The sequence below is a fragment of the Coturnix japonica genome, chromosome 3, assembly GCF_054131305.1.
Source record: "Coturnix japonica strain WE chromosome 3, WE-NBRP24, whole genome shotgun sequence".
NCBI lineage: Eukaryota > Metazoa > Chordata > Aves > Galliformes > Phasianidae > Coturnix > Coturnix japonica.
Window position 1 is genome coordinate 12,215,934 of NC_140665.1, and position 26,654 is coordinate 12,242,587.

The window sequence follows — 26,654 nt, forward strand, 5'->3', positions numbered from 1 at the left end:
CCAAGGTAAAAAGGTACTCGGAACTGTTTCTAAATCATAATGTCACAGCATTTAAGGTTATTTCTTTGATAGATATTTAACCATAAGTTGACTGTAAGCAGTTTCTTAATCAATAGATTTTCAATGGCTGGAAACTGGAGGGTATTTCAGCCCTACCATATCTAAAATTAGCTAGGTCAGTGACAGCAACTACTGAATATGTTCTGACTTTTGCCCAGGTAGCAATCTAGATGATCTTCATTTCATGCTAGCTAGCAAATAGCCACTATATAGAATGTCTCTTGACAGAAATAATACTCACATAATATAAATTAACAATGGCAAATGGAAAACACTGTGCTCAGCTCTTATTTTAAATTTCTATTGGTCTGTAATCCCACGAGTATCTAGTATGCAGGTAGGAGCCATCAATAAGAAAGGTCTTATTAACTACACACAGGACTCCTCATTAAGTTTAAGCCACACTGCACTGAGGACAGAACAGGTCATGCTATCCAATGGATATTGCTCATATCAGTGCCTTTTTTGTAGTTAGTGAAAGACTTTGGGAAATTCTGTATGTTTTCCATAGATTATTTCTGGACCATTTGCAATATAAAATTATTTGAATCAACTAAAACAACAACAACAACAAAAAACAAACAGCAAAACAAACCACCAACATCTTCTGAGGTTAAATTCTGTTCTTGGTTACACAGTTCATGAGTGAAAATAAGAGTTTGGACTTCAGCTGTGTTCCTCAAATCTACTGCAATTGAACTGCTCCTGTAGGCTGTCTGGAGTCAATGCAAGGTACACTGAAAATAACTTTGCAAACAAAACAACAACAAAAACCCAGGACTGCAATTGCAACATTTAAAAGTGTTGGTTTTATATACTTTCATGAAACATGATAATGCTAGAGTTCATCTTTGCCACTATGTCTCAACATACTGGACCATACGGGTGCTTTGTCACATTCATTACACCTACCAATGCTGGTTCAGCTCATTTGCCTATGGATATGCATGATTATATGCAAGCCAAAAACAATAAAAGCGAGGTCACTATTTGGACAAGCTTTTGCCAAGCAGAAGAAACCAAGAGCACCCAACGTAGATAGAAAATGGCATTTAAGAGAAAAGAATCTGTTCTGTGTCAGCAGTGCAGCAGAAAAGTAGCCAATAGACATTTTACTATAAAAGAATAATCTATTCCAAATTGAAAGGTTTAAACTTGTACACATAGGGGTTTTTTGTTTGTTTGTTTGTTTTTTTAAATGCTTTTGGCAAAGCACAGAAACAGAAACTGTAAATAATAGAAACAAATGCTCACTGAGATAAAAGGAGTGTTTTAAGATGGCAGAACTGTAATGAGCAGTCCACCACACAGTGGTGTAACGGCCATGGGTGGACTCCAGCAGTGATTTAGTTTTTTCTGTTAAAAAGCGAAATAAATTGATTCCTCATATATTGTAAATACATAAAGTAAAACTCACACATATATAAGTTTCACTGATATTTTCCATTTAAAGTCATCCGCAACATGTAGCATGTCACCATAACTTTCAAGAAAACAGCTGATTTTTGATAATCTGCAAGGGATTTCAGATTAGAGAAATGCTTTCCCCTTGTTACTACTTTGCCTCTGAGTGTTGTGGGGTTTTGTTTGTTTGGTTGTTTTGATGTAGTTTGAGAAGATTAAGAAGAATATGATGAAATATTTTGCTCAGAGATTTTGACTTTGAAGAAAGTTAAGAACTGCGTTATTCAAACGCCATGGATTTCTACATTAAATATTTTTCTATAGAGTTTCCTTCCTTTATGACTTTTATGACTATCCCGCTACTGCATAAAGTGAAGGAAGGAGGAGGAAGGTAGATGAGAGATCTACTGTCATCACTGGTCATTCCTGCTGAAAAAAATCTATTTCAGTGCACCCTACTCTTCAAAGGCCCTTAAAGACATGCTGGACATCAACCACAGAAGCAAGTTCTCAAGAGGATTGCTGTCTCATGGCCTAAAAAGGCCTTTGAGGTTACAGATAAGATCTTGGATGTTATCAGTTCACAGCTGGTTTCAAGGCAGCCTCTGGGGTCAAGTAACCTGCTCCAATACCAACCACATCTAACATGTGGATGTGACCTGCACTAGTTAAGCTGAAATATCCAAATCCTTTAAGCTCTTGCCCAAAACACACTTTTATGGGAGGAGCAATTCTGCTGTAAAGCTAATAAGGCCACATTATAGATGGACAACCCAAAGTTGATAGCTTAGTTTTGTGGAGATCTGAATTGATCACTCTGGTTTTCAGACTTAATCTGAATTTTCCCCCAAAATAAAGCAAATAAATCTAAACACAAAAAAAAGTCTACCCTATCAATATTGAACAATTTAAGTATATATGGATTTGCAAGGAAATACATAATAAATAATCAAAAGTTGGTATGCTTAGTTTTTCATTCTCTTTTACAAGAATACATTTGCTGAAATAGCATGCAAAAGGTAGACTCTGCTTCTACTTTGAAACACAAAATGTTAAATAGGGAATAGAACAAATTTTGAAGGAAAATAGCTCTGCTAGCACAATTTACACTTCCACTATTTCTCAGGAAACCACTTGACCTTTTAAAAATCTACTGAAATCCACAATGTTGAAGGAATTAGATAAGAATGTTATCATCTTTCCAGCAGAAACTGTACTCAAAAACGTGTTCTTATTTCTGGCATAACTTCCTTAATTCATGGAAAGGCATAGTTACATCTCCATTAAGAACACAATGCTAGCATACCAGTTAAGTATTCTTATATTTATAATAGGTTCCTAATATAGACAGAAGCAAGATCTGATCTGTAAAACACAGGATATTAAGATTTTACCCACTTCATTCTCCATTCAGACAAAAATCTATTAGTGGGTTATTTCAAAACCCCTAATGGGTTCAAACAGCTCTTCCAGGAAATATCTGATCCTGACACAATGCACATGGCAAAAGAAAATCAGAAATCATACACTCTATTTCTTGTTTCAATTTCTTACTCTTGCTTATGACTTTCTAACAGCTAAAGAGCACTGTGAGCACCCAGTGTTTTCTCCTTCTGAAAGTACTTATACTATAATAGTAAATTTCTTACTTGTTCATTTAACACTATAAAGCAACAAAGAAATAACCTCTTGTGGGCTCTTTTTACACTCACACACTTTTTGTTTGTTTTTGTTTTTGGGTTTTTTTTTTTTGTTTTTCCCATAACACCACAGACACCAGATACATGTACAAAATTGGTACCTGTTCCAGAGCCTGTTTTCTAATTGTTGTGAAGGGTGCCAATCCTCAAACGTTCTTACATTTCAGACTTCTCTGCCCACAGAGCAATTTCCAAAATCTATTTTGCCACAGAATCACATTGTATTTCATGCTGGAAGATGAAACCACTACAGTTCTCAGAATCATACAATTCCAGGACATTCCACCTTGCTACATTGTCATAACTTCTTTTCTTTGCTCTTAGATCCATACCATATAGCACGTCTGCAGTCTGGCTTCTCCAGCAACTGAGCTGAAATAATACAGCTGCCCTGCCCCTTAGTTACAGTTAGCTTTTTGTTTGTTTGTTTTGGGTCTTCCTAACAGCCACACATTTTCAGTGACAAATATCATGCAGACTTCCTGGATGCTTATAAAAGTGCCAAATATTTTCAAGCCCTGTAAAATCCCATGGAGGATACTTCCAGTTGACAAATGCTCCTCATTGGTAACTATTGATGGCATGGAATATTAAGTTTATTGACAAAAATTTACCCATATTCTCTGATAATCGTTTTATAGATACCAGTTTACCTATCAGCTCCTTTCCTAGCTAGCTCACTTAGTACTTGTGACAAGATGTTATCTGCAGAACCACCTAGGAATTTCCCAGCCTTCCTCATCACATCAGAGTGATTTTCCCAGTTTATGCCTGATAAGTCGAACTCTTCCCTCTCTAGCACTTTTGCCAGGTTATGTGCCAAGAAACATTTTCCCTGCTGAAACAGGCACATCCTATCAGGCCCCAACAGAGCTCCTTTCTTTCATCCATGATTCTAAAACCCCAAATTCTGGCAGAGGTACCAGTCTTGGAATCAGGCACCAATGACCTGGGCTTGCCTATTTATTTTCTTGTCTCTCCTTGTTACTTGAACAATCAAGGAAAGCACTCTTTGCTCCCAAGTCCTTTAGTATGTTCACATACCCATTTTGTAACAGCATTGTTTCACTGTCTCTAAGTCAATTAATTGCTGCTTATACAAATCTGGATGCCTTTCATTATGTATCACACTTCTGATACAACAATAGGTCTTTGATGTCTTGCTTCAAATAGCTTTGAGATGGTTTGCCCTGCAGAATCTTGACAGTTGGGCAGCTCATAATGGTTCCTGGTTGTATAGATCATACAGGCAAGTCATTTTTTGTGCTAAGCAAAATAAGCTGCAAAAGAAAAGACCCTCTGCTCAAGGTAACTCCTTTAGCACTCTGTACTTTTCCATGAATGACAAAATACAGTTGTAGAGTACAACCACTGAATTGGCTAGGAATACGTTGTCACTAATCACAAAACTGTTCAAGAAAGAGTTATTCTGAAAATGTAGACACTGCAGTTTCCAGGTTGTTCATTTTAACCAACAGGACCTGAGACTGCAGAAAGCAAACCACACAGTGAGATGATAAGATAGATTTATATAGCTACCAGAATATCAAACTTCTGTCCTGAGATCACATGGTACAAAATGGAGTAAGAGAGTCTAAAACATGTATACGCTTATTCAGGACAACAGCAATTTGTTTATTTGTGAATAGCTAGTTAAAGCAGTTCAGTCTTTTGCAAATGTATCTAGGACAGAGCAGGTTGCTGTTTTCCCTGCTGCAATATGAGTTACAGTGACTGCCTCTGAAATAGTTTAATGGAAGTTCTTATCCTGAAGACATAAAGTACTATTTTGCTGTCATTCTTCACAATTCTTCATTCTTCACCAGCAAAATATATCTGGGGACACATGCACAAATATGTCTCAAATAAAAAATATCTCATTTTCTGAGAGCATCTAAAGCACAACAACATTGCAGAAAGAATTATTTTTTTTTTCTATATGATATATGGTCCAGTTGGAATGCCCAACATTGCATTGATTTGTTCTGTTCTCAGAAAGGTTCCCATTTCAGGCTGACTACAGTGTTGCTCCAGGAGCTAATGGAAACAAACTGCACCACAGGAGAAACACACAGCAGAAGTACATCACAGTCTTCTCTCGTATCAGCCAATGACAGCATCAATGTCTGTATTAGAAATAAATGCCCATATGTGCCCATCAAGTGAGTAATCTAAAATGAGGGGCACTGTTGCAACCCTATCAACGCTTGTTCACATTAGAATTTGTTACACACTAGTAATTTTACTGAATTTAGTCGATATTAGTCTGGCTTAGTGAGTGATGCGTTAAATAAAATCCAGTGTAAACTCAAACAAAACAGCTATGAACTGTCTGGAAGGCAGGATGAAAAGAAACAGGAATAGTTTAGCTTTGACAACACAGTCCTTCCCTGGGAAAGAAAACAAGACTGACAAATATATTGTTAGATGCTCATTCTATAAAAGCAATACATTGTAAAAAAGCTACCACATAGTTAAAATTCCTTGTTAAGTAATTTTATATATATATATATATATATATATATATATATATATATATATATATATTTCCTTTTTAACCAACCCCACATGAATACCTCATGTTTAATTTATCCTGCAGCACTTGATAAGTAGCGATACTGTAGGTTCCATGGAAAATGTGCCTGTCGGGTTCAAATGAAATAAAAGCACGGAAATGATTCCCTATGTATTGGCTATGTTTCATCTTTTGTGATTTTACTTTTAATGGGACTGCTAACAACAGCATTCCTGAAGAGGTGAATGCAACCTGCTGTGATATATTTGCTGTGACTTATTGTCAGGTCTCTTTTCACTTCCACTTTCTACTTCCTTTAACTTGAATTCCCACATCCTGTGGTCTTAATTCTGGCACTATCCTTTGCCACAAGAAAAAAAGATAAATAAATAAGAGATATCAGTTTCATCTAATATTTCAGAACAGCTCATTCTGACTCACTGCTCATTTGAAATTTTCTTTCCCTTTCTAATGCAGATGCATTCGTGCTGTATTTAACTGAAAGGTGTTATGCTTTCTGTGATCAAGCAATGACAACTGAACCACACATTTTATCAAGATCTGAATTTAATTACAGGATCTATCAACTCTAAGAAGGGATGAGCCTTTGTATTTCATCAGGATATCCAAGATGAAAAATAAAAGAAAGAGGAAAGATCTGTCTGCTGACTTAGAGGAGCATTACCTATTATTATATATCATTATCTGACAGAAAATCCTGATAAGCTGTCAAATGAAGTTGATTTGGGAACTACTTTTTGAAAAGAGACTTTAGTGTCTTGTTTGGGTATTACCTAAGCTCTTTAACTACTCAAGACAGAAGGATATATCAATTTCATAATCTCTCAAAGGCACCAGTGCTCTTTTTAAAAAAACAAAACAAAAATGAACAGACATCAAGCTTTGACTTTGGGTAAGCTGTAGCTGAGGTCATCACAAAAATAGACCACCATTTTTGTTATAATCAACCTTTCATGTGAAGAATAGAATCATACTGAAAATGGGTCCTATTTACGAGCTGGAAAATACATTTGATCATACCAAACTCTAGTCACAGTTTCACCCATCAGAAAAAGATGCAAGAAATCAGTTGTGCAATTACATATTAACAAAGGTAAGGGAGCGTGCTGGCCTAGTTGCATCCATCACTTAAATGTTGGTTTCTGTCTCAGTAAGTCTGATTAATTTTTAATCTATTTTGATTCCTGCTAAATGAGTTTCTCACACCTTACAATACTCCAGAGGAGTTGCTGAAGTGAATTTCACATTTTTCTTTGCCTTATTTTCAAACTGTTTTACTTACTGCTAAAACACCTTCTTTTTCATTTACCTTATGGGCAAACATAAGTGTATGAATGCAAGTAGTGAACAGCTTCCTATAATACTCATTGAAGAACTTTCTCAGTGGAAAAAAAAATAAGAAATAATGCTGTTTTGGCTTCACTTTGAATAAGTAATGAAAGCAATAGAGAAAAGTTAATTGTAGGTGACATTTTTTGATTGAGTGATCATGAGTTGATTCAAATTAATACAAGGACAACTAAAAATAAGCCTACAAGTCAGATTCTTGATTTCAAAAGAACGAAATTTGATAAAGTGAAAGAAACTACATTATGTAATCAGTTTGAAGGATTGATGGACTCAGCCAGGAAGGACATTTGGAAATTTGTAAAGGTAAAAGCATAAGTAATACATTTGGACTTGCACATGCAAGGTTAAAATACACGGCAAGACATCTACTAGGCTGAACAGCTCATCATCATAGACACATTATAGAAGGAAGGAAAAAGAGCAAACTTTATCAGCAAGAAAACAATACATTTCAGATTTAGAAACATACTTAAAAATGCAAGTGGAAGTGCCAAAACTCTATCTAAAAAAATCCTCCGAAGTAAACAAAATAAATTTTAAACCAGAGGACACTGGGCCACAGAAACAAAGAGATCATGGAAAGGATTCAGGTCACTTTGTAGTAAAGCTGATGATGATCCAAGGGATAAGACTGTTCTGACTAATGGGAATGTATCTCCTCCCAATCCAGATTTCAAAACCCTGAAGGAAGCAATATATTCATAATGAATTTGTGGGATCAGAAGGCAAGACAGACTATTTCTGTCCCAGAACTTTATAAATTCAAGATTTAAATACAGATAACCAACAGGGCATGCTACTATTTGCATTAGTGAATAGGAAATGCAACAGCTTTATATGACAAGAGAAAAACAGTTATGCAGTCAAACTATTTTGCCTGACCTTAGCAGAGTCTTCATGGAATCCAAGCATTGTCAATGAGGGAGCCTCCGAGTGAGGATTAAAGGAACAGGTAGCAAAGATGATATTGTCATGGATGTCTACTATCAACCACCCACATAATACATAGCATGGATGAGCTATTCCATAGGCAACTAGGAGAAAGAGGAAACCTCTAGATCACCTGTCCTTGTCCTAATGAGAGATTTCAACTTCTCATATATAAAAACATTATGCTGTCATGACAAGCAAGTCCTAGAGGATCTGGAAGTTCCTGTCACAGGTACTGAATGAGTCAACTAGAAGTGTCCTCCTGGATCTGTTGTGTGAGACTTGGGAAGGCCTTGTGGGAGATATGTTAGGTGGCTGTCTTGGCCACAATGATTGTGAAACAATTGAGCTCAATGTTTTTGCTGTAAGAAGAAAAAAGGCCAGCAGAATTCCCACCCTTTAAAGAGTGCCAACTAAGCTTCTTGGGGAGCTAAGTTAGCTCGCAGATACACTGGTTTTCAGCATACAGAGACCATGAGATGCATTTAATGTCCCATTCACCTAGCAGTCTCATTTAGTCCACAGACTCAGAGTCAACACATGTGCTCTCGTGTTTTTAAGTGATAAAACAAGCAACAACAAAAACAACAGCAACAACATTAAAACACAGCAAAACAACAATTACAACAACAAACAGAATTATTATGTATTATACAAAAGTCCCAAGAGCTTCAGCTGCCAATTGCTGTGCTGCAGAGGTACTTGGCACTGACCATACTGTCAGCCTGTGGTTTGATCTTCTGCCAAAATACACAGACTATTGCATAGATACCTCTTTGGTGTAAGCACTCAGTCATAACTTATGCTCCCCAGTCACAAAGGTACATCTGTTCCAGTAGTAGTGTTTTGGTCAATCTTTGTGTGAGTGGCATGTGAGATGTCTGTGCTGTCAGATCTAGGTCTGTCAGACACAGTTCTGACAACATGCGCTGTACTGTGGAGCACATGAGGACAGCTGTAACTTAGTTATGCTTTTCGGAGGCTATCTGGGGCTCTGGTATGACTGGGAAGGTTTTGTTAAAGGTATTTACCTACAGCAGGCTACATCTTCTAGACTGCTGAGTATTTCCAGCAGTGTGAATAGCTTTGAAACCATAAGCCAGTAGGCCAATATCTAACAGATTATCTTCTATCCAGACAACTTTGCATCTATGATGAAAATCTGGCAGAATAGAAGAGTGAGTTCCCTCTGGTACACTGACTGGTTGTGCCATGTTGGCTTTTTTTCTTTTTTTTTAAAGTAAGTCTTAGCAATGGACAAATTCCCTGTGACAGAATGAAGCATAGGGTTATTCATGGAAAAGTGATTCTGAAAATCCTTCACAATAAATGATGGTGGTTGTGGCTTTAGAATGAATGTCACGTAGTTTGTTCCAACACATTTTCCCAGACTGGTGAAGTGTACATCTTTTAATACTAAGAGAAAATGAGAGAAATTAGAGAAATTCTTTTTCTTGTTACATGGTTTGGAATACTGCTATGAGAATTATTTGTATTTTAAACAATCTGATTTTAAACAGATTTTTTTTTTTTTTAAACAGGCTGCTTCAAACTAAATGAAACGCTTTGATCGTAAGTCACTATAACTGCCTATAAACACTAGGCAATCTTGACATGAAAATTCAGAATATTTTATTTAAAAAATACAGAAATTAACATTTTCCAATTACTAAACCCAATTTCCTGCAATTTTGCTTCCCCTTTGTCCATAATTATTAGCTCTGTTTGACCCAAATTAACAAGTCCTTTGGTTTCCTCCCAGAAAAGCATTCTTAGTAAATCTGCATTTCATTCTGTAATTATTCCCAAACTAAATTTACATGGGCAGTCAGTTCACAGTAGCAGCTGGAGTTGCTGCAGCTGTGCAGTACTGTAGCCACAACAGCAGACAGGTAGTCAGGACAGCCAAATACAACAAAGTTTTGAAGCTTTAGAAGATAAGCTATCAGTAGCAGAAAGGATCTGCATGGCAAATTGTTTTAGTCTATTGATCAGGAGCTCTGACTGCACAGTCAGCAGTTTTCTTATTCCTACTTAATATGATTGGAAATTACGATGCATCCCAGTTAATGGGAAATCATTATCTGAAAAACTTGTCAAGGTGAAATAATAAAGTTATTCAGGAAGGTGGAGAGAATGGCAAACATTAAGTCAAGACAGATAATAACAAGTTTAGTTAAGAATATACAAATCCAGTGGAGATCTGGGCATTTTAGCTGTCTAGCAAAACAACAACAATACACCATTCCTAATCATAAAGCTGTCTGTCAGAAACTGATAGAATGAGAAGAGGGAAAGCAGGATGAACATTTAACAAAAGGCAGAAATCTAAGTGTGCATCCTCTCAGCTTTAGCCCTGCACTCAGAGGGATGGCAAGGCAAGAGCTCTGTAGTCCAAAAAACCTGTATCTAAGTACATACTGAAATCTAAGTCCTTCTTTCTGAAAATCATCCTGCCACGTGGTAACACTGAAGATCTTCACCTATTAAAATAATCACAGAATTGTCAGAGTTGGAAGGAAACTGTAAAAGCAATCTAGTCCAACTCTTCTGCAATGAAGGACACCTACAGCTACATCCAGTTGCTCAGAGTTCTGTCCAGTCTGACCTGGAATGTCTCCAGAGATGGGGCATCCAGCACCTCCCTGGGCAACCTGTGCCAATGCCTCATTACTGTAAAAAACTTCCTCCTTATATGCAATTTAAATTTCCCCTCTTTTACTTTGAAACCATTTCCCTTTGTCCTATCACAACAGACCTTGTCTGGAGGACTCTGTCTCCTTCTTTGTTATAGCTCTCCTTTAGATACTGAAAGGTAGCTCTTCCAGCTCCCCAAAGACTTCTCCAGTCATGATTGCCATGACTTTTCAAATACCAATTCAAATGGTTTGGTGACTACATCAGCCAGTTCCCTCAGGACTATGGGACGCATCTCATCAGGACATTTTATTTATATATATCATTTTATTTATAACTAAAAAGTATGGGAAGTAGACCTAACCAACACAACGGCAGAAGTATGAGAGAAGCTCACATACAGCAGCAGAGACATAAAAAATTACACAGAAAGAAGAAATTCATATTCTTTTTAGCACAGAACTGAAAGCTAATGAGCCCTCTCTCATGCAAAAGTCAACAAATTTGGTCCATACTGTACATTTTCAAAATGCCTTCCATCAGACACAGGCGCAATGAGGAAGTTAGCTGGTTAATCACTACTGCCAAGCAGTACTGTCAGTCCCTAAAACAGCAACAGCAGTACCATGTGTAAATTGGCCATATCAGCATTTGATGAACTGTGTTGTTTTACATCATTAAGACATCACTTTTAGAAACATTATCTTCAGAACTGAAATGACAGTGATAGTTTTTAATATGGTGCCAATCAAGATTGCTCAAATGTAGTTTATTCTCCTGTACAGGCCTGTCTTTTCTATGAGGTAACAGTTCTGTGAAGGAACTAGCATTTAAACAGGGTTGAAGTGAAGTCTGTCCAGTATGATGGAACACCAAAGAAATAACCATAAAATATGGTTAGATGCTTTCATAATGGAAGGAGAGGAGAAAGGATGGAAAAAGGAGAAGAAAGATTTCACAAGCAATGCCCTAAGAATTCAAGAGTTGTAAAGTGTTACTAGGAAAATGAAAGTTAAAGAAACTAAGAAAACTGAAGAGCAAAAGCAGTGCAGGAAGATCGCTCAATAAAGCAAACCAATAGATTTTGTACCCCATCTGCTGAAGCAACTGAAAATGTCTTCAAGTGTTGGTTGTGCACAGACTGCTCAAAGAAACTCAGAAATATCTATTATTTAATTATTTTTCCACAGAAATAATCCAGCTTCCTTGCAATCTAGGGGAAATACAAGGAAATCATTCTACATCCCATTCCAAGGAAATCACTATTTTTTGTACTGATCTATGTTGAGTAGAAACAAATCCTGTGGGCCAATATCCTCAGAACTCAACTGCATTTCTTCCTCATTTTAATTCACTTTGTATTTTCATGAAGAAACAACAGAAATGGTAAATATTTTCATATCTATGATTTATGTAATATATATCAGTTCTGCAAAATACAGCTGGAGCACAATCTAAGACAGACTCATCTCTGGTTTCTACCATCTTATTTCAACTACCATTTACTAAATATTGTAAAAGTCAGAACATAAGAGGGATAGTAAGAGGGAAACAGGCGTATCTGAAAGAACACAGGACATATTTCATTCAGTGTTCCCTCTTCCTCCTCTCAGAGATATGTCTTTCTTGTGGCCATGAACAATTACGGTCACCCAGAACTGTCATTCATTCATAGAGGAGAGATATATATATTATATATAAATCAATTTCTGCTATTTACAATTTCACTTGCAACATATCTTTTCATTTTTAAAATTCTTAATTCTCTCCAAGAAATTATTTGAAGGGTCATATTTCAATCTTGGAATATATTTTTATTGGACTTCATTTTTACAATGCAGTTCTAATGCTGGACTGCTACTGAAACACCAATAAGACAACAAATTCTAAATATCAATGACTGCTATGGGGAATGGCTTACTCAACGTGCTATTCCACCCCCAAAATGAAGAACATTTCAGTTTATACTCTGAACTATCATTTTGGTTAATAGAAAACAGGCAAACCAGAATAATTTCTCTCACATCTCTGGATTTGCTGCTTTTTGTTTAGTAGTACAAACACACACACCGTTAAGAGGCAACATGCAGACTTGCATGTAAACCTTAATGGCACAGTGATGCTATTCAGTAAGAAATGGAGTGCATATCTGAAAAAGACTTGCCTTTAAAAAGGAATAAAACTAGTAACACACTAATCTGCAGGGTATGGCATTTGCATAAAATTAAATATGGGCTGTACCAAGGAAATGCTGCATTCACACAAGTGGTTCTGCTGAAATAACCAGCATTACTCACATAAACAAGAAGGCTGCTCTGAAAGTAATGCCTCCTGTTTTATTAGTCTGGCCCATAGCTTCAGAGGTGGATATCAATGGGATGGCAGCAGACGTTTAACCTTCCCACCAACATCCTATTATAGTTGTTGCTGTGGCACAGATGGCAGTAGAGGGGCAGTCTGGCACAATGGTGTCTGACATGGAAGCGAGTGTGAAGGACCCATTGACAGTGTCTGTGAGCACAGTAAGGCTGGTGCATTTCAGCAGTGGTGTCAGTGACAGCATAACCCCCACTGGCACAGGTTTGTGCAACATGCAGGGTCTTGCTCATAGCTGGCAGAAAGCACAGCAAACGATAGTGACTACAGTGAAAAACAGCGTATTGTAGCTGATAATTAACTCTATCAAATAGTGTTAGTGTTCTCTTTGTAACTCTTGAAGTTTCCATAGAAATAAATAGGAGGCATTACTTTTGGAGCAACCTGCGTAATATTACACAGCTGACATTTTCTGCAAAGACTGGTTAGTTGCATGAATAATAACTGATGCACCGTTTCATCTCTACTCTTTTTGGTACAATTCCAGTAAATTCACGATTTCAGAGACCTTTAATAATCTCTTGTAATTAAAAGAGCATGGACTGCTTCCCTTCAGAAATGTTTTACCCAATCATTAGCAGATCAATTTGAGAGTCACTTTAGTGTGCAGCTTTTGTCAAAGCCTTTCTCCACCCCAACCCCCCCAAAACAATAATCCAATATAAACAAATGAAAACAAGAAGCAAACTCACTATTTCATGCCCTGATAACTGTATCTTCCACTTCCAGTAACAACCTGAATTTCTGCTCTTAAATTCATTAAGAAATGCCATCATCATGAACTGCATATTGCTCCAGACTCTTTAACGACTTAATTTGCTACTAAAACACTGAGAAAGAGCTGACGTTGCTTTACAAGAGGAGCAAAGTGATCAGAACTCCATAGATCCCCCTTTTACTCACAGAAGTTCGTGCAAACCCTTACCTGCTGGGTAGCGTTCGATAACTGGCCAGTTGTCCACCTGTAATGTGGCATTGCCACCACTTCTTGTGAAACGCACTACGTGGTATTTTCCATCATTAATGATTGCGTTGATTTCTTCGATAGCGATGTCATCCGTTCCAACATTAAATTTTACTCCAATTTTTCCCTGGTGCTGCATATTCAAAACAAAACAAAAAGAGGGGTGGGGAAAAGAAATGAAGAACTAATTAGGGGTTGTTTTAGCAAGAGAGACAGCGTGACATGTAGGGAAAGATCTCTAACATCTTCCCTCCTCATATTTCACTTCTGAAGGCCTGCATGTGGCAGTGACAAGCCTCTTGACAGCTCCGTAAGTCCAGCTCTCTTTGATCGATAATTGATATTCCAAATGAGTTACTTCACCAAATTGAGTTCTTTCCTTTTCCAAGACCAGGCTGATGAGGGGGGAAGGAAGATGAAAGCACAAGTTCCCTTTGCACCCCCAACCCTCATTTCCATGAGAACTAAACGCTTTGCTTTACTTTTTAGTCTTTCAAGATAGAAAACTTTGCAACATTGCTTGGAAAAGGTGTAAAAGTTTGCAATTATTATTTCCATTTTTCCTCCCAGTGGAGTGACTTTTTTTCCCCCCATCACACTGTAGTATCTCCGAATCACAAAGACAAGAGCAGGCCAAATGACTCACAGGGAGTTTCCTGATCTGAGCCAGAGAGGAGTGAGAAGTATTTGTGAAACACACAGCATCTTGTTCTAAGAACAAGAGTGATTCTCCTGCTGTGATGAGCCTGCGAGCTGTGCTTGAGTGTGCCTCCAGCTAAGGAGGCTTCACACATGCATTCATACTCAGGACTAAGGCTGCTGATTTTGCAGATGATTGTGATATTGGCATGTTTTCATCCTTATTGCCCTTTAATTATTAAGACAAACACTTCAATAGGACATCTGTAGTTTAATAAATCCTTTTAAAGTCTATTAAAAGTTTAACTTAACAGATTCATGTCTTTTTTTCTCATATAGAATCAACTGTATTCCTCAATAAGGACACATTTAATTAAGGGTATAAAAAAGGAACCGTGCAGCGTGAGATTCGGACCTTGCGTAAAGTAAGTAGCAATTCTATGTAAAACTACACTTGCTACTGGTACTTTCCTCTTAAAAGTTAAAAAAGCTTCTCAAAGTCTTTACACCACCACGCATAGTACAATGAAACATTTCACTTCATACCTCCTGGTCATTCATTTAAACCCTTCCATAACCACCTCACCCCCCAGTACATCCTTTGCACCAACTCCTCTTACTGCCTGCTGTCACACCTGGAGAATGCAGTGGTGCATCCTCCAGCTCCTCACCTCTGGAAATCTCTCTAGTGTTTAACTCAGGAGTTCTTCCACTTCATTTTATCTCCTTTTTAAAATATCTGACTGTACTTTCCAACACTTTTTGCTATCCCTACTATGGTGCTAAACAGCTGCTGAACATCTGTGGAGAAAGCTCCTCGACTCTATGGAAATTGTCATCACTCTATACTGTACTTTTCTTTATTTAGCTGTTGCTTCTATAGCTATGATCTTTCTAGAGGAGCAAAATCTCAGTATTTTCTATTGAGATTTGCAGAATAACTCCAAATAGCAATTTCTTAAATTTACTTATCTGCTCAGTTACTTAAAATACGTTCCAAGTATACCTGTTCTCTCCATGTGAGTTGTCTCAGCATCTCTCTGCTGAGTCCTCTCTTTTACTTTTCCATGCCAATGAGGTGTCAATAAGGGATCTGCCTCACTCGCCTTCTCCTGCCTCAGGTGTGAGATGCAGAGCAATCTCCTGTTAGCTCAGGAGAATAACCATGGCCATACTTCATTTCTGCTGGTTTAACTACAGCTCAGAATAGACTGCACCACTTCTCACGTGGATGCTGCAGCTTATTTGCTTCACCTGTTTCTTTCATACACTCATATACAGAAATATATATATATATAAAGAAATACAACATTGTTCTGTCTCCGAAGCAGTCTCTTCTTTTACTAATTTATGAATTGCAGAAAAATGGCATGCCAGTGATGATGGCACACGCACCTTTTCGCATTGCTTTCAAGAAATCAAAGGCATTGAGGATTAAAAATAAAAAAGCTGACTACATTTCCCAGTGATTCATAATTACACTATTCACAACCTACACTTTGCATACCTGCTTACCCATTGCCTACACATACGTGCACCATACACACACACATATATTCTTTTAGCTTGAAGAAAAAAGAATAAAAACCCCATTTCAGAGAATAGGACAGGTGCAGTCAAAATGAAATGGCACGAAAGGTGAATGCATCAGCAGCTTCTCCAAAGTAAGAGAATGCAGTGCTGCAGTTGTTACCCAGCCACCATTTGTAGATGGCCAGGAATTGTTGAGAGGAATCAATGTTTTACAGATTTGCAGGCAGACTTTTGGCCTGACGTGATGCACACGAACAAGTCATAACAAGCTGCCCCGACTCTCCTCTGTTTTCACAGAAGCACAGAGCACAAAGCACCCAGCTACAGCAGCTGATAGAACACTACATATACCTTCACCAGTCCTGTTTCTGACATATCTGAGTAGAATGTGAAAAACCCAGTATTTAAGGGAGATACTTCATTTTTATTTTTTTATTTTACACTTCTTCAGCATCTGTGGAAACTTACGTAATCTACAAAACAAGGAAGCAAATCTGAGTTTCAAGTTTACATCTTCCTACAACTTTAAAATATTTAAGTTAGGCCTCAGAGTATCATGCTAAACATGACATTTTTAGAGCCCCATTGTACACGGCAATTTAAAACCACATGATTATGATTAGAAAAAACTGCCTTCTTTAAAAGCTGAGCGTATTAAATTGCTGTTTCCATTTCTTCACCTTTGCAAGACGCAGTTACATGGTGCAGTATGAGAAATGCTATTTTCTTTAGCAGTTGATCATTCATAATAATCTCAGTCTTTCCACCAGAAATAGCCTCAGATAAATGCTGAGGTTCCTTCTTCAGCACCCTGATGACCAGCCCTACACCTCTGCCTATACTAAGGATCCCAACATGTCAGTGTTTCTGTTAAAGAGTGTTATCCTTGGCAGTGTCCTAAACTAGCAACCATTTCACACCCATGTTTGCCCACTAGCAATACCGATAAATTCATAGCTCCTGTGGTGAAAATCAGACCTGGTTACTGGACCTGTAGAAGGCTGCCATGCTGTTTACAGTTCTTAGTTTGTGTTTCATTTTACTCAGTTTCACCCAGCTGAGAGAGATCATAGCAAATAATTCTCTAACCTGAACTGGAAAAGCCAAAATAAAACGGTGGAGACAAATAGGGGATGGGAAAGTCTCCAATACTCCTTTTGAGAGAGGCCAGAAGAGAGGATGCGCCTTCAGGAAAAGTATGAAACATTTAATGAAATGGGGTGAGTGTTGATCTCTGCCTCTGGAACTTAAATGAATTTCAAAGCAGGCAGCACTATGAATATTGCTACAAGTGTCATCCTGTCACTGCTTGCCAGACCACAGCACCGGGCCTTCTGATTACCTACAGAGAAACCCCACAGCACCCAGCCCCAGCCTGCAGATTTTCAGAGAAGCAAAACTTTCAGTTTGTCTGTGCTTGAAGCTCTTAAGATTCTGAAGCTGGGGCTGATTTTCTCTCTACAGAACTACCCAGGCAGATGAGCACACTTGGCGTTGCCTCAAGTACCCCTTCACGCTGCTGCAGTGTGCAGTGTTGGCTTTGCCTACAGTGTAAAAGCTTCTGGACAGCCACTTGTTGGAGTCCAAACTCACAGTGTGAAGAGAAATAGGACAATGGCAACAAGGCAGCTGGATAAAAGTACAGAGTTAGTTAGAAAGTTAGGAATTAGATGTGTAGGTGCAATCCTACACATCTAGTGTGCGCTGAAATGCTTGGAGCTGTGACTGCTCAGACAGCAAAGGAATATATGTACATCTATATACACCAGTCATTTCAAAGCATTTGGTCTTCAAAAGCACTGGCAATTCCAGCAGAATATTTTGAGGCATGTTTTACAAAGTGCGTGCTCTAAATACTTCTTCTTTGGCTTTAACAGGCTTCTGACAGTGCTGGGAATGCTGATGAACCTAAAAACCAAGTGAGAATGGCCAAATGCAAAGCAAGCCAGCAAATGGCAGTGCAATTGGTTTGCTGCTGGACTCTGCTCCTGTGCTACTGATCTGCCAACCCCTAAAGCAATAAAACCTGCAGCAATATAAAATACACATATATCCATCTCTGAAATAATGATATTTCCTATGGAATCAGCAGGGTTTTACTGCTCTCTGCAGTAATATTTCTGGAATCAGTCAAACAAGTGTGTGCAAATTTGGCACAACAGTAGTTTTAGAAGAGACCACAGTCAACCTAAGCTCATAATACTTAGAACCTTTAGCCACTTCCCAAGAAAAGTAATAATACTGTTACTCCCCCAGGTGCACAAATAGAGCAAAAAGAGAACATTCAAGGCTGCCAGCATGCATCTTATAAAGTCAGCGCCCCGAGGCACAACTTTCTGGTGAACACAATAACAATATCTTAGAACTAACTGATGCTTTACATTGATTTCATTTAGAAATAAATTTATTGAGTTTTATCTGAGACCATTAGAGAAAACTAAGGCCATTTTCACACAGATGTAATCGGAGGCTAATATTCTATATTATAGAATGGTAAGAAAAACCATTAAAGTATTCATAGTCTGAATACTATAGGGACATGTGTCTGCAAAACCAGTGCTATCTGCTCAGGAAGAGAGGTGGGGGTTTCATAATGGTCAGAAGATAGATCTGAATCCCTCAGTATTTCTACTGATCCCTCAGTATTTCTTATTATTTCTTCTAGAAGAAATGTTTCCCTAGGAAAGAGACAGAAAACAAAGCATCTGGGAAGATGCTTTTGAATGAATCCACCATCTTTGCTGTTCCAGTGAGATAAACTAATTTTCTGCAGATAGGTTCTAAAATTCAAACTGTTGGGTATCACATTATTAACCTAACTTAATTTATGAAGTTTTTATATATTTTTGTTGCTGCATTTCTCCATGAGAAGTGAGGAGATTTTTGTTTTATTCCTTGCCCTTTTTAACCAGCAGTAATCATCTATTTTAGTCTACTGCAGAAAACCTTTTAGTCTACAGCACGCAAACATAATACAGGCACAGGCATTCTTGTGGCATCCCTCATCTCGAGCACTTACAGTACTTACAGTCAGGCTTGGTGCCACTTCATGAAATCAGAAAGGCAACTATTTCCCGCGATGGATTATAGCTTTCAGCATATCAGTGCCTGACATACTGTAGAAAATGAAGGAGGGGCTTGAAAATTCTATCATACAGCTAACAGACAAAGTTATCAGTCACAGGTAGGCACTTCAAGCAAAGAGCATAGGTTTTTGCTAATGTCTGGTAGGGCACATCCACCTTGTATTCAGTCTTTTAGAGATTGACATCTGACGAGTCTCAAGCTATTTGGCTTCTTCTTCTCTTCCCCAAAGCTGCAACTACTTAGCTACTGTGGAGAAAAATGATTCTGCTTCCTTCCCTAGTTGCTAAGTGAAGAGGCTGATCTATTCCCTACGTTCTTTCCTGCTGGTTCTCAACATTTATTTGCAAATTTCCTGATATTTGCTTATTTCTTAAACCCATAGCTCTGCAGTCCTCGGGATATGAGAAAATCCCACTTTTAATTTTCAAATAAGCTCCTAGTTCAAATAATTGTACAGAAAAGCTTAAAACCCAAAGCCTTACAGGCTACTGCATCAGCAGGCTAATAGAAAGAACTGAAAATGATATTAAATCCTCCGATTTTAAACTAAATGCTTCATTGTTTTTTTCACCTGGAGCTGTGACACTTTGCTAGTGACAATCAGCTTCATTACCCACATATCAAATCTGAAAAATGTGCAGTTGGATCCCACTTCTGGGAAAATTTGCTCTCCCTTATTTCACTCTCAGCCCCTTGTTATTAAGACAGTGGGGGCAGAGGGATGTACTTCCTTTCCTAACTGCTCTATGAAACAAGACCTTACCAACAGCTGACTGGTCTTGTTGCACAGCTTTCACAGCCTCAGGCAAGAGCCTGGTACATGCTGTGCTTCCTTCCTTCCTTCCTTTTTTTTTGGGGGGGGGGTTGCTGCATGGCTTGAAGGATATCATTACTTGGCTTGAGCTATGGCTGGAATCCCCAACGCTACTGTTGGCTGCCCGCAAGAAGCGCAGTGAGGTCTGTGGGATCTGTTCACACACGACTCCAATTTTAAATGTGATCTCTGCAACAAAACACTGACGAGTGCTACACTAAGCCACTACTTACACTGTTAAGGGGGAAAAACATCCACAGAGCCTCCACAGAGCCACCAACATTACCAGTATTTCCTGCAGCATCTGTGCACACACACCTAAGTCTAAACCCTAGCATATATTTTGCATTTGCACCACCTGGCAAGATCCAGCAGTGACAATACAACGCACTTGAAAAGCTATATATAATCTATAGTCATAAATACACAGTGCCAAACCCTTATTCCCTCCCCTAATTCTGAAATCCTTAATCAGTTGTTTAATGGATTTTATTGAAAGGAGAAAGAGAAAATTTGCAACATATTTTTTCCTTACATTTTATTCAGAAGCTCTGTAAGATCAACTCATAAACCTCTAGATGACCTCAGTCTCATGCCATTAAGTTATCTATATTTTCTAAATCAATAGAAATAATAAAAATTTATTGTTCACCAGATGCCCCTGGTTGACACATAAGAAATAGCACTATCACCATAACAATATTATGTATGCAAATTCATACAGATGCTACCAGAGCTACTGCACTCTTAAATGCTTTTCTATAAAAATTAAGTTGGCCTTGAACCAAAGGCCCTTGCAAGAGGTAAGTGAAATATGGGCCCACCATCCCCATAATTTACAATTGAAGTATATAAAATAAAAAAGCAGATACCTAAGTGGCTCATGAAGTGGAAGAAGTGACACATGACTTAATTTTTATTATTTTTTAGTTAATGTCACAAAATGTCATATATATGGAGAGAGAAGAAAAAAAGCCTGAAAATTATGCAACATGGGCTTCCATGCTCACTGCCCTGGCGTTTCAGAGCAGGAAGCAGTTACTCTTTGTTGCTACAAAATAATGATTTCTATGATTTTCTGCTTTAAAATATTTGTCACTGTAACTGTTTTAAATGTTGTTACAGCAATTCAATTTACATCACATTTTCAGCTCTCAGACTCTATTGTTTTCCTGTCTAGTTTTAAACACTGTAATTCTTACCACTGTATTTCATAGTGGCATTATTTCAACTTATTCTGATGATGAATTACTGAGATGATCCAATTACCCTAACAATCAGCCCCCCCAAAATGCAACAGTTATGGAAGACATATGGTGTAGAGCCTGCAGCAGCAGCATACTGCATCTTATTATCCACTCAGCATCGTTACTGCTACATACTAAAATCAAATTTTTCTGACAATGTGCAGTAAAGAACAGTTTAAGTAGTCAGCCCGTAACACGGTACTTTCTGTCAAAACAACATGAAGCACAGATATTCCTTTACTTTCTGAGCATCTCCCCCATGGATTCCACCCAGGCTATAGTGAGTTAGTATAGATGAGTTGAAAAGAATACAGATGGTATTATACCAAACAAAGCTGAACTTGAAGCCCTCCAAAATTCTTCTAGCTACTGGCCAAGGTGACACATGTGTCTTGACTTTATTCTTGCACACTCATTTTCCACGTACACAGACATCTGTGAGCATGCACAGCCTGAGAAATAGCAAATCCATCTCTGGGTACTCAAAGACAAACTGTTCCCTTCCCATGCAAAAGCATACATTTCCTAAAGAATATCAAGGCAAGATCTGAAAATCAGGCATGGTTTCTACCTTTTTGTAGGGCTTTTATGCTGAGAAAATGAAAACAGTCATCTGAAAATGTAAAAATACAACTGGGAAGAAAAAACAGAACAAAACAAAACAAAAAGCACATTGATGTCAAAGTAATCTCATCCACATTAAAAACTGCACAGTTTTAAGGATATTGCTTAGAAAGGTTTCAGATAATTCTTCCAAAAATTTGTGTCTGAAACAAATCCAAAGTCAGAGTCAGCAGGAGGTACAACTAGGACCAGAAGTAAAGAATCAGCACATTTTCAAACAGGCTTTCATGCTAAATGATTAATAGCCATATGATCAACAAACATGCTCCCGAAAGCACAAATTCATTTTATTTTATTTATTTATTTTTTTTTTTCAAAATCTGGGTCAAAGAGTTTCTCCATATTAAAAACCTGTAAGGAGTTATTATAAACAAATTTGGTAGCATTAGACACCCAGCTCCTACTGAGTTTTATTGAAAACTGAACACCTATATGCTATTCAGGACTTTAAAAATGTTGCTTTAATATGAATGATAATCTGGAATATATCCAGAGATATATGAAGGCTGAACTATTTGGTGGATAAAGAATTGGTTTGATGGTTGCAGTCAGAGGGTCCTTGTCAATGGCTTTATGTCCGGGTAGAGAACGGTCATGAATGGTGTCCCCCAGGGGTCCACCTTGGGACTGATGCTGTTTAACATCTTTATCAGTGACAATGGGATTGAGTGTACCCTTAGTAATTTTGCCTATGACACTATGCTGAGTGGTGCAGCTGACACAGAGGAAGGCAGGAGAGACTTGGACAGGCTTGAAAAGCAAGCCCATATGAGGTCAACTTAATGAGGTCAACAAGATATAGTGCTTGAGCTGGGGCAATCCCAGACACAACAGGTAGGGCTGGTACTCTCTTCCTGTTTTCTGAGCATTCCCATCTTTTCCTGCCATCAGCTCTTTCTCTCTTACCAATCAAATACAGAGCCATCATTCAAGCAAGCTTGAATATTATCTATTAAATAGATTATGTTACTTTTCTTAATATTGAAAATCTTTCAGAATCAAAATCAATTTGACAAATTCCTTGCATGCTGCGCTGTGAGATGCAGTGCAGAATAGCCTGTTATCGATGCTACAATAGAGGATCTTGCTTCTTTTGATCACCTAATGCAGCAAACCTTACCCTGACTACTCAGAGCATGAGAAGTGATCAAACACTGCTAGTTGACTGGACTGAGAAATCCAACTTTTAGCTGGAAGGGGAAAATAAAAGTTGATACCTGCTTCTGTGCTTTCCTGTGCTCACAATCCCCTAGGTTTGAATGACATTGGCTTGGCATCTTTAAAAACCGAAAAAAAAAACCACAAAAAAAACTCTCTGTAGAACTGAAGTGCACAAAATAACGAGGAGGGTTGATAAAGGAAATCACACAGTTCATAAGCAGATTCCTAAAAGGAAGAATGAAGTACTGCAAAATAGCACAGGCAGCCTTAACAATGCACTCTTGAAAATGCTTGAAGCTTGGAAACAAACTTAGCTGTATTTAGAATAAACCTGCCAGACACTTGAAAAGGCTAACCCCTCCAGCAAAGTGGACAAAAGCAAACCAGAAGATAAGCCATCGCGCAGGAGTTTTGCACACAATTGAGTTCAGGACTGTCAGGTTCAGAATGCCTCTCCAATGAAAGGAACAGTCATGAACTTTAATGTCTTCACTGCAATGATCAGCATCAAGCTGAATGATGTCCAAACATATTTGTTTTCATGAACACAATAGTACTTTTTAAAACCCCTAAGAGTATATGAATATTTGCTGTATAATACATACAGCCACTAATGGCCAAAACCACAAAATGTATTATTATCTTCGAACTGCAGACAGAAATTGAACAATGTCATACTTTTTAGTTATAAATTCATCACTTCTTAGGCAATTTACAACAGACTTTTAACACTATTAGAAACTATCACTTTTGAAGCATGATCTCTGTTAGGCAACCAACAATTAACTTTGGAAGGCATTACTCTAACCTCACTTCTGCCCACAGCACAACTTCCTTTCCTTCATGCTTTTGATGTGTCTGGCCAATATTGATCACTGAAAGTTAAAAGCAAGTTCACTGAAGTCAGTGCTACTTTAGAAATACGGGAATAGCGTAACCAGGAAATCTCTTATTAGGATTACTTGTTATTTTTTCAGAGTTTCTAGCTCCGACTGCTATTCTCATGTATTTCAACATGGAGGAGATGCAATAGTAACTATTTGACAGACAGAAGTTGCAGATGCTTTGTTTTCACTAATATTATTCAAATTCTGACTTCATTAAGATCAAGGTTTTCATAGGAAAAGCTTTGTAGAATTGTGAAGAGTTACATGTATGATTTCTACAGCCTTAATTTTTCTGAGAGACTCAGAAAATGACAAGAAAGTGTGTGCATGTGCATATGTGTGTGTCAGGAGTTCAAACAGCAGAAGACTTCATTGCAGATATCTCTTCTACAAACCACCCTCTCCTTGTACATCAGCTAGTATTTCTGACTTGTGGTATGCAAATCTTCGATTATGATGAAAATTTTTGCTCTACTTGGCCAGATTAAGCCTTCACAAATGCACCAGAGAATTACAGAATGGCTTCAAGCTGCACCATGGAAGGTTCAAGCTGGACGTTAGGAAATACTACTTCGCTGAAAGAGTGGTCAGGCAGTGAAATGAGCTGCCCAAGGAGGTGGTGGAGTCAATCACCCTGGAGGTGTGCAAGGAACATTGTGTTGAAGGACATGGTTTAGTGAGAACTATTGGTGATCGGTGGATGGTTATGATCTTGTAAGTCTTTTCCAACCTTGGTGATTCTGTGATTCTGGGCAGTCTGTTCCAATGTCTAACAACCATTTCTGTGAAGAAATTCTTTGTGACAACTAACCTAAATGTACCCTGATGCAACTTGAGGCTGTTTCCTCATGTCCTATCACTTGTCACTTGATAAAAGAGATCAACAACCTTGATGCATCCTCCTGTCAGGCAGCTGTAGGGAGCAAAGAGGTCTCCCCTCACCCTCCTTTTCTGAAGACTGAAGAGCCCTAAACAAAAGAGAATGGGCATCCCTAAAGGAAGGACATAAAACATAGGAGAACTTGAGAAAAGGACTCACGAACTTGTTGGATCAAGCCCTGTTATAAAGACTTATTAAAAGAAAAGCAGGGGAAAAATACTGTCTCAAACTCCTGGATAGCTTATGTTTGAAATGCCATGTGCTCTGCAGCACATGACCTGATGTCTTCCTGACTGTGCTATGCTACCGCCAGAGAAGAAGTTTCCATTTGAGTGAACTGAAAACTCTTGAGCAATTTATTAAAGAGCATTAGGCTCAAAATGGCTTTGGTGAAGCATCAAGGCAAGGTAGGTGTGCACACGTAAGCTGGGCACACATACAGCCTTTCTAATGTTCTTCACTAAATGTCCAAGCTTTATGGCAATAAAAAGCAAAATCTATTCTCTTTCTTTTCTATTTTTTATTTTACAAATTGATCTCTGCCCACACGTAGTCTTCATTAGTATCGTTAGAAAACATCACATGCACCATTTTTATTTTTAATCTGAAGATAACTTTTTGCCACTTCTGCTGTGCCTGTGCAATTGCTATCATTTCTTGGCTCTTTCCCCACAGCAAAGAGCATTAGTAATTAAGAGATCTCCCCAAAAAGCATTCTTCTGTTTTCCCTGGGGGTTCTGCAGATGCTGGGGACTGCTCAAACAGAGCATCATGCAAGTACTATGCCCATCATGCTGTAAGGAGATACCACAAACTCCAGCACACAGAACACACCACAAACAAGGAAGCAATTGAAACTACTCTTCCACTAAGCTCTGCTTTTTATAGCACAGGGGTTACTTTGCTTACTAATTGTAATTATTTTCTATGCTGCATCCCAGAGCCAGAAACTAAACCCAGGTTAGAGAGAAAGGCACTGATCATAAAGACCTTTTCCACATTTTTCACCTATATAAATACACCAGAATCTATACAAGCATGTAGAAGTCTTTGTTTGGGTATACTTATGCCCATGTTTGGATTTTATGTATATACATACCTGTGTTTTATGTACATGCACATATATGAATGACAAGGTGAGACACAACTGCACCCACTCCACGTGGAAGGGGTGAGGATACAAAACAACATAACATACATGAACACTTCACTAAAGAATAATGGCAAGTACTACAAAGACGAGCAGTGTAGGAAACCTAGATTCTAATAAACTTGTAAACTAGATTCTAGTATGACTACATATAAATAAGGTGTGTGGAAAAAAATATATATATATTTATAAATACTCATATTTGTAATGACCTCAACAGACAGATCTTGTCCTTTCTTTCCCTGACTGGCAATGTGTTTTCTTTCTTTATAAGCAACAGGTGACAGAGGCATGAAATTTGCATACGCACATTCTCAAGCTTGGCAGTTTTTCTCTTTGACTAATTTAACTAACATTGTTCTAATTTAAAATGTTTTCAGTGCCTCAGATTCAATGCTGATGGATGCTTGCCTCCCGCAGAATACTATCAATTAAGAGACTTATTTTAACCATACAAATAAAATAATGTTCTGTTTATTGTTAACAGAGACACTCAACTATAATAAGGACTCCTGATTAATTACCTGTCAAGAGGAATTGACCTCAATTAGGGTCAACTTCTATGGCAGACAGTTTAATTTATTCTTTATTTTCTGTGTGTGAACACATTTCTCTCTGCAGAACAATTGATTCACAGCTCAATTCAACCTCCTCAATTGGATTTCTTTTTTTTTA

The 26,654-nt window shown here is 38.0% G+C and overlaps 1 protein-coding gene across 50 annotated transcripts in view; it reads right to left on the reverse strand.

The window, feature by feature from the left end:
• NRXN1 (neurexin 1) overlaps window positions 1-26,654 on the reverse strand; it is a 607,983-nt gene that overhangs the window by 94,389 nt on the left and 486,940 nt on the right. For all 50 annotated transcript variants that reach the window (XM_085541060.1, XM_085541047.1, XM_085541037.1 and 47 more), the window contains one exon: window positions 13,919-14,090. In XM_085541060.1, the coding sequence (XP_085397186.1) occupies window positions 13,919-14,090 (172 nt within the window). The remainder of the gene's footprint in view (window positions 1-13,918; window positions 14,091-26,654) is intronic.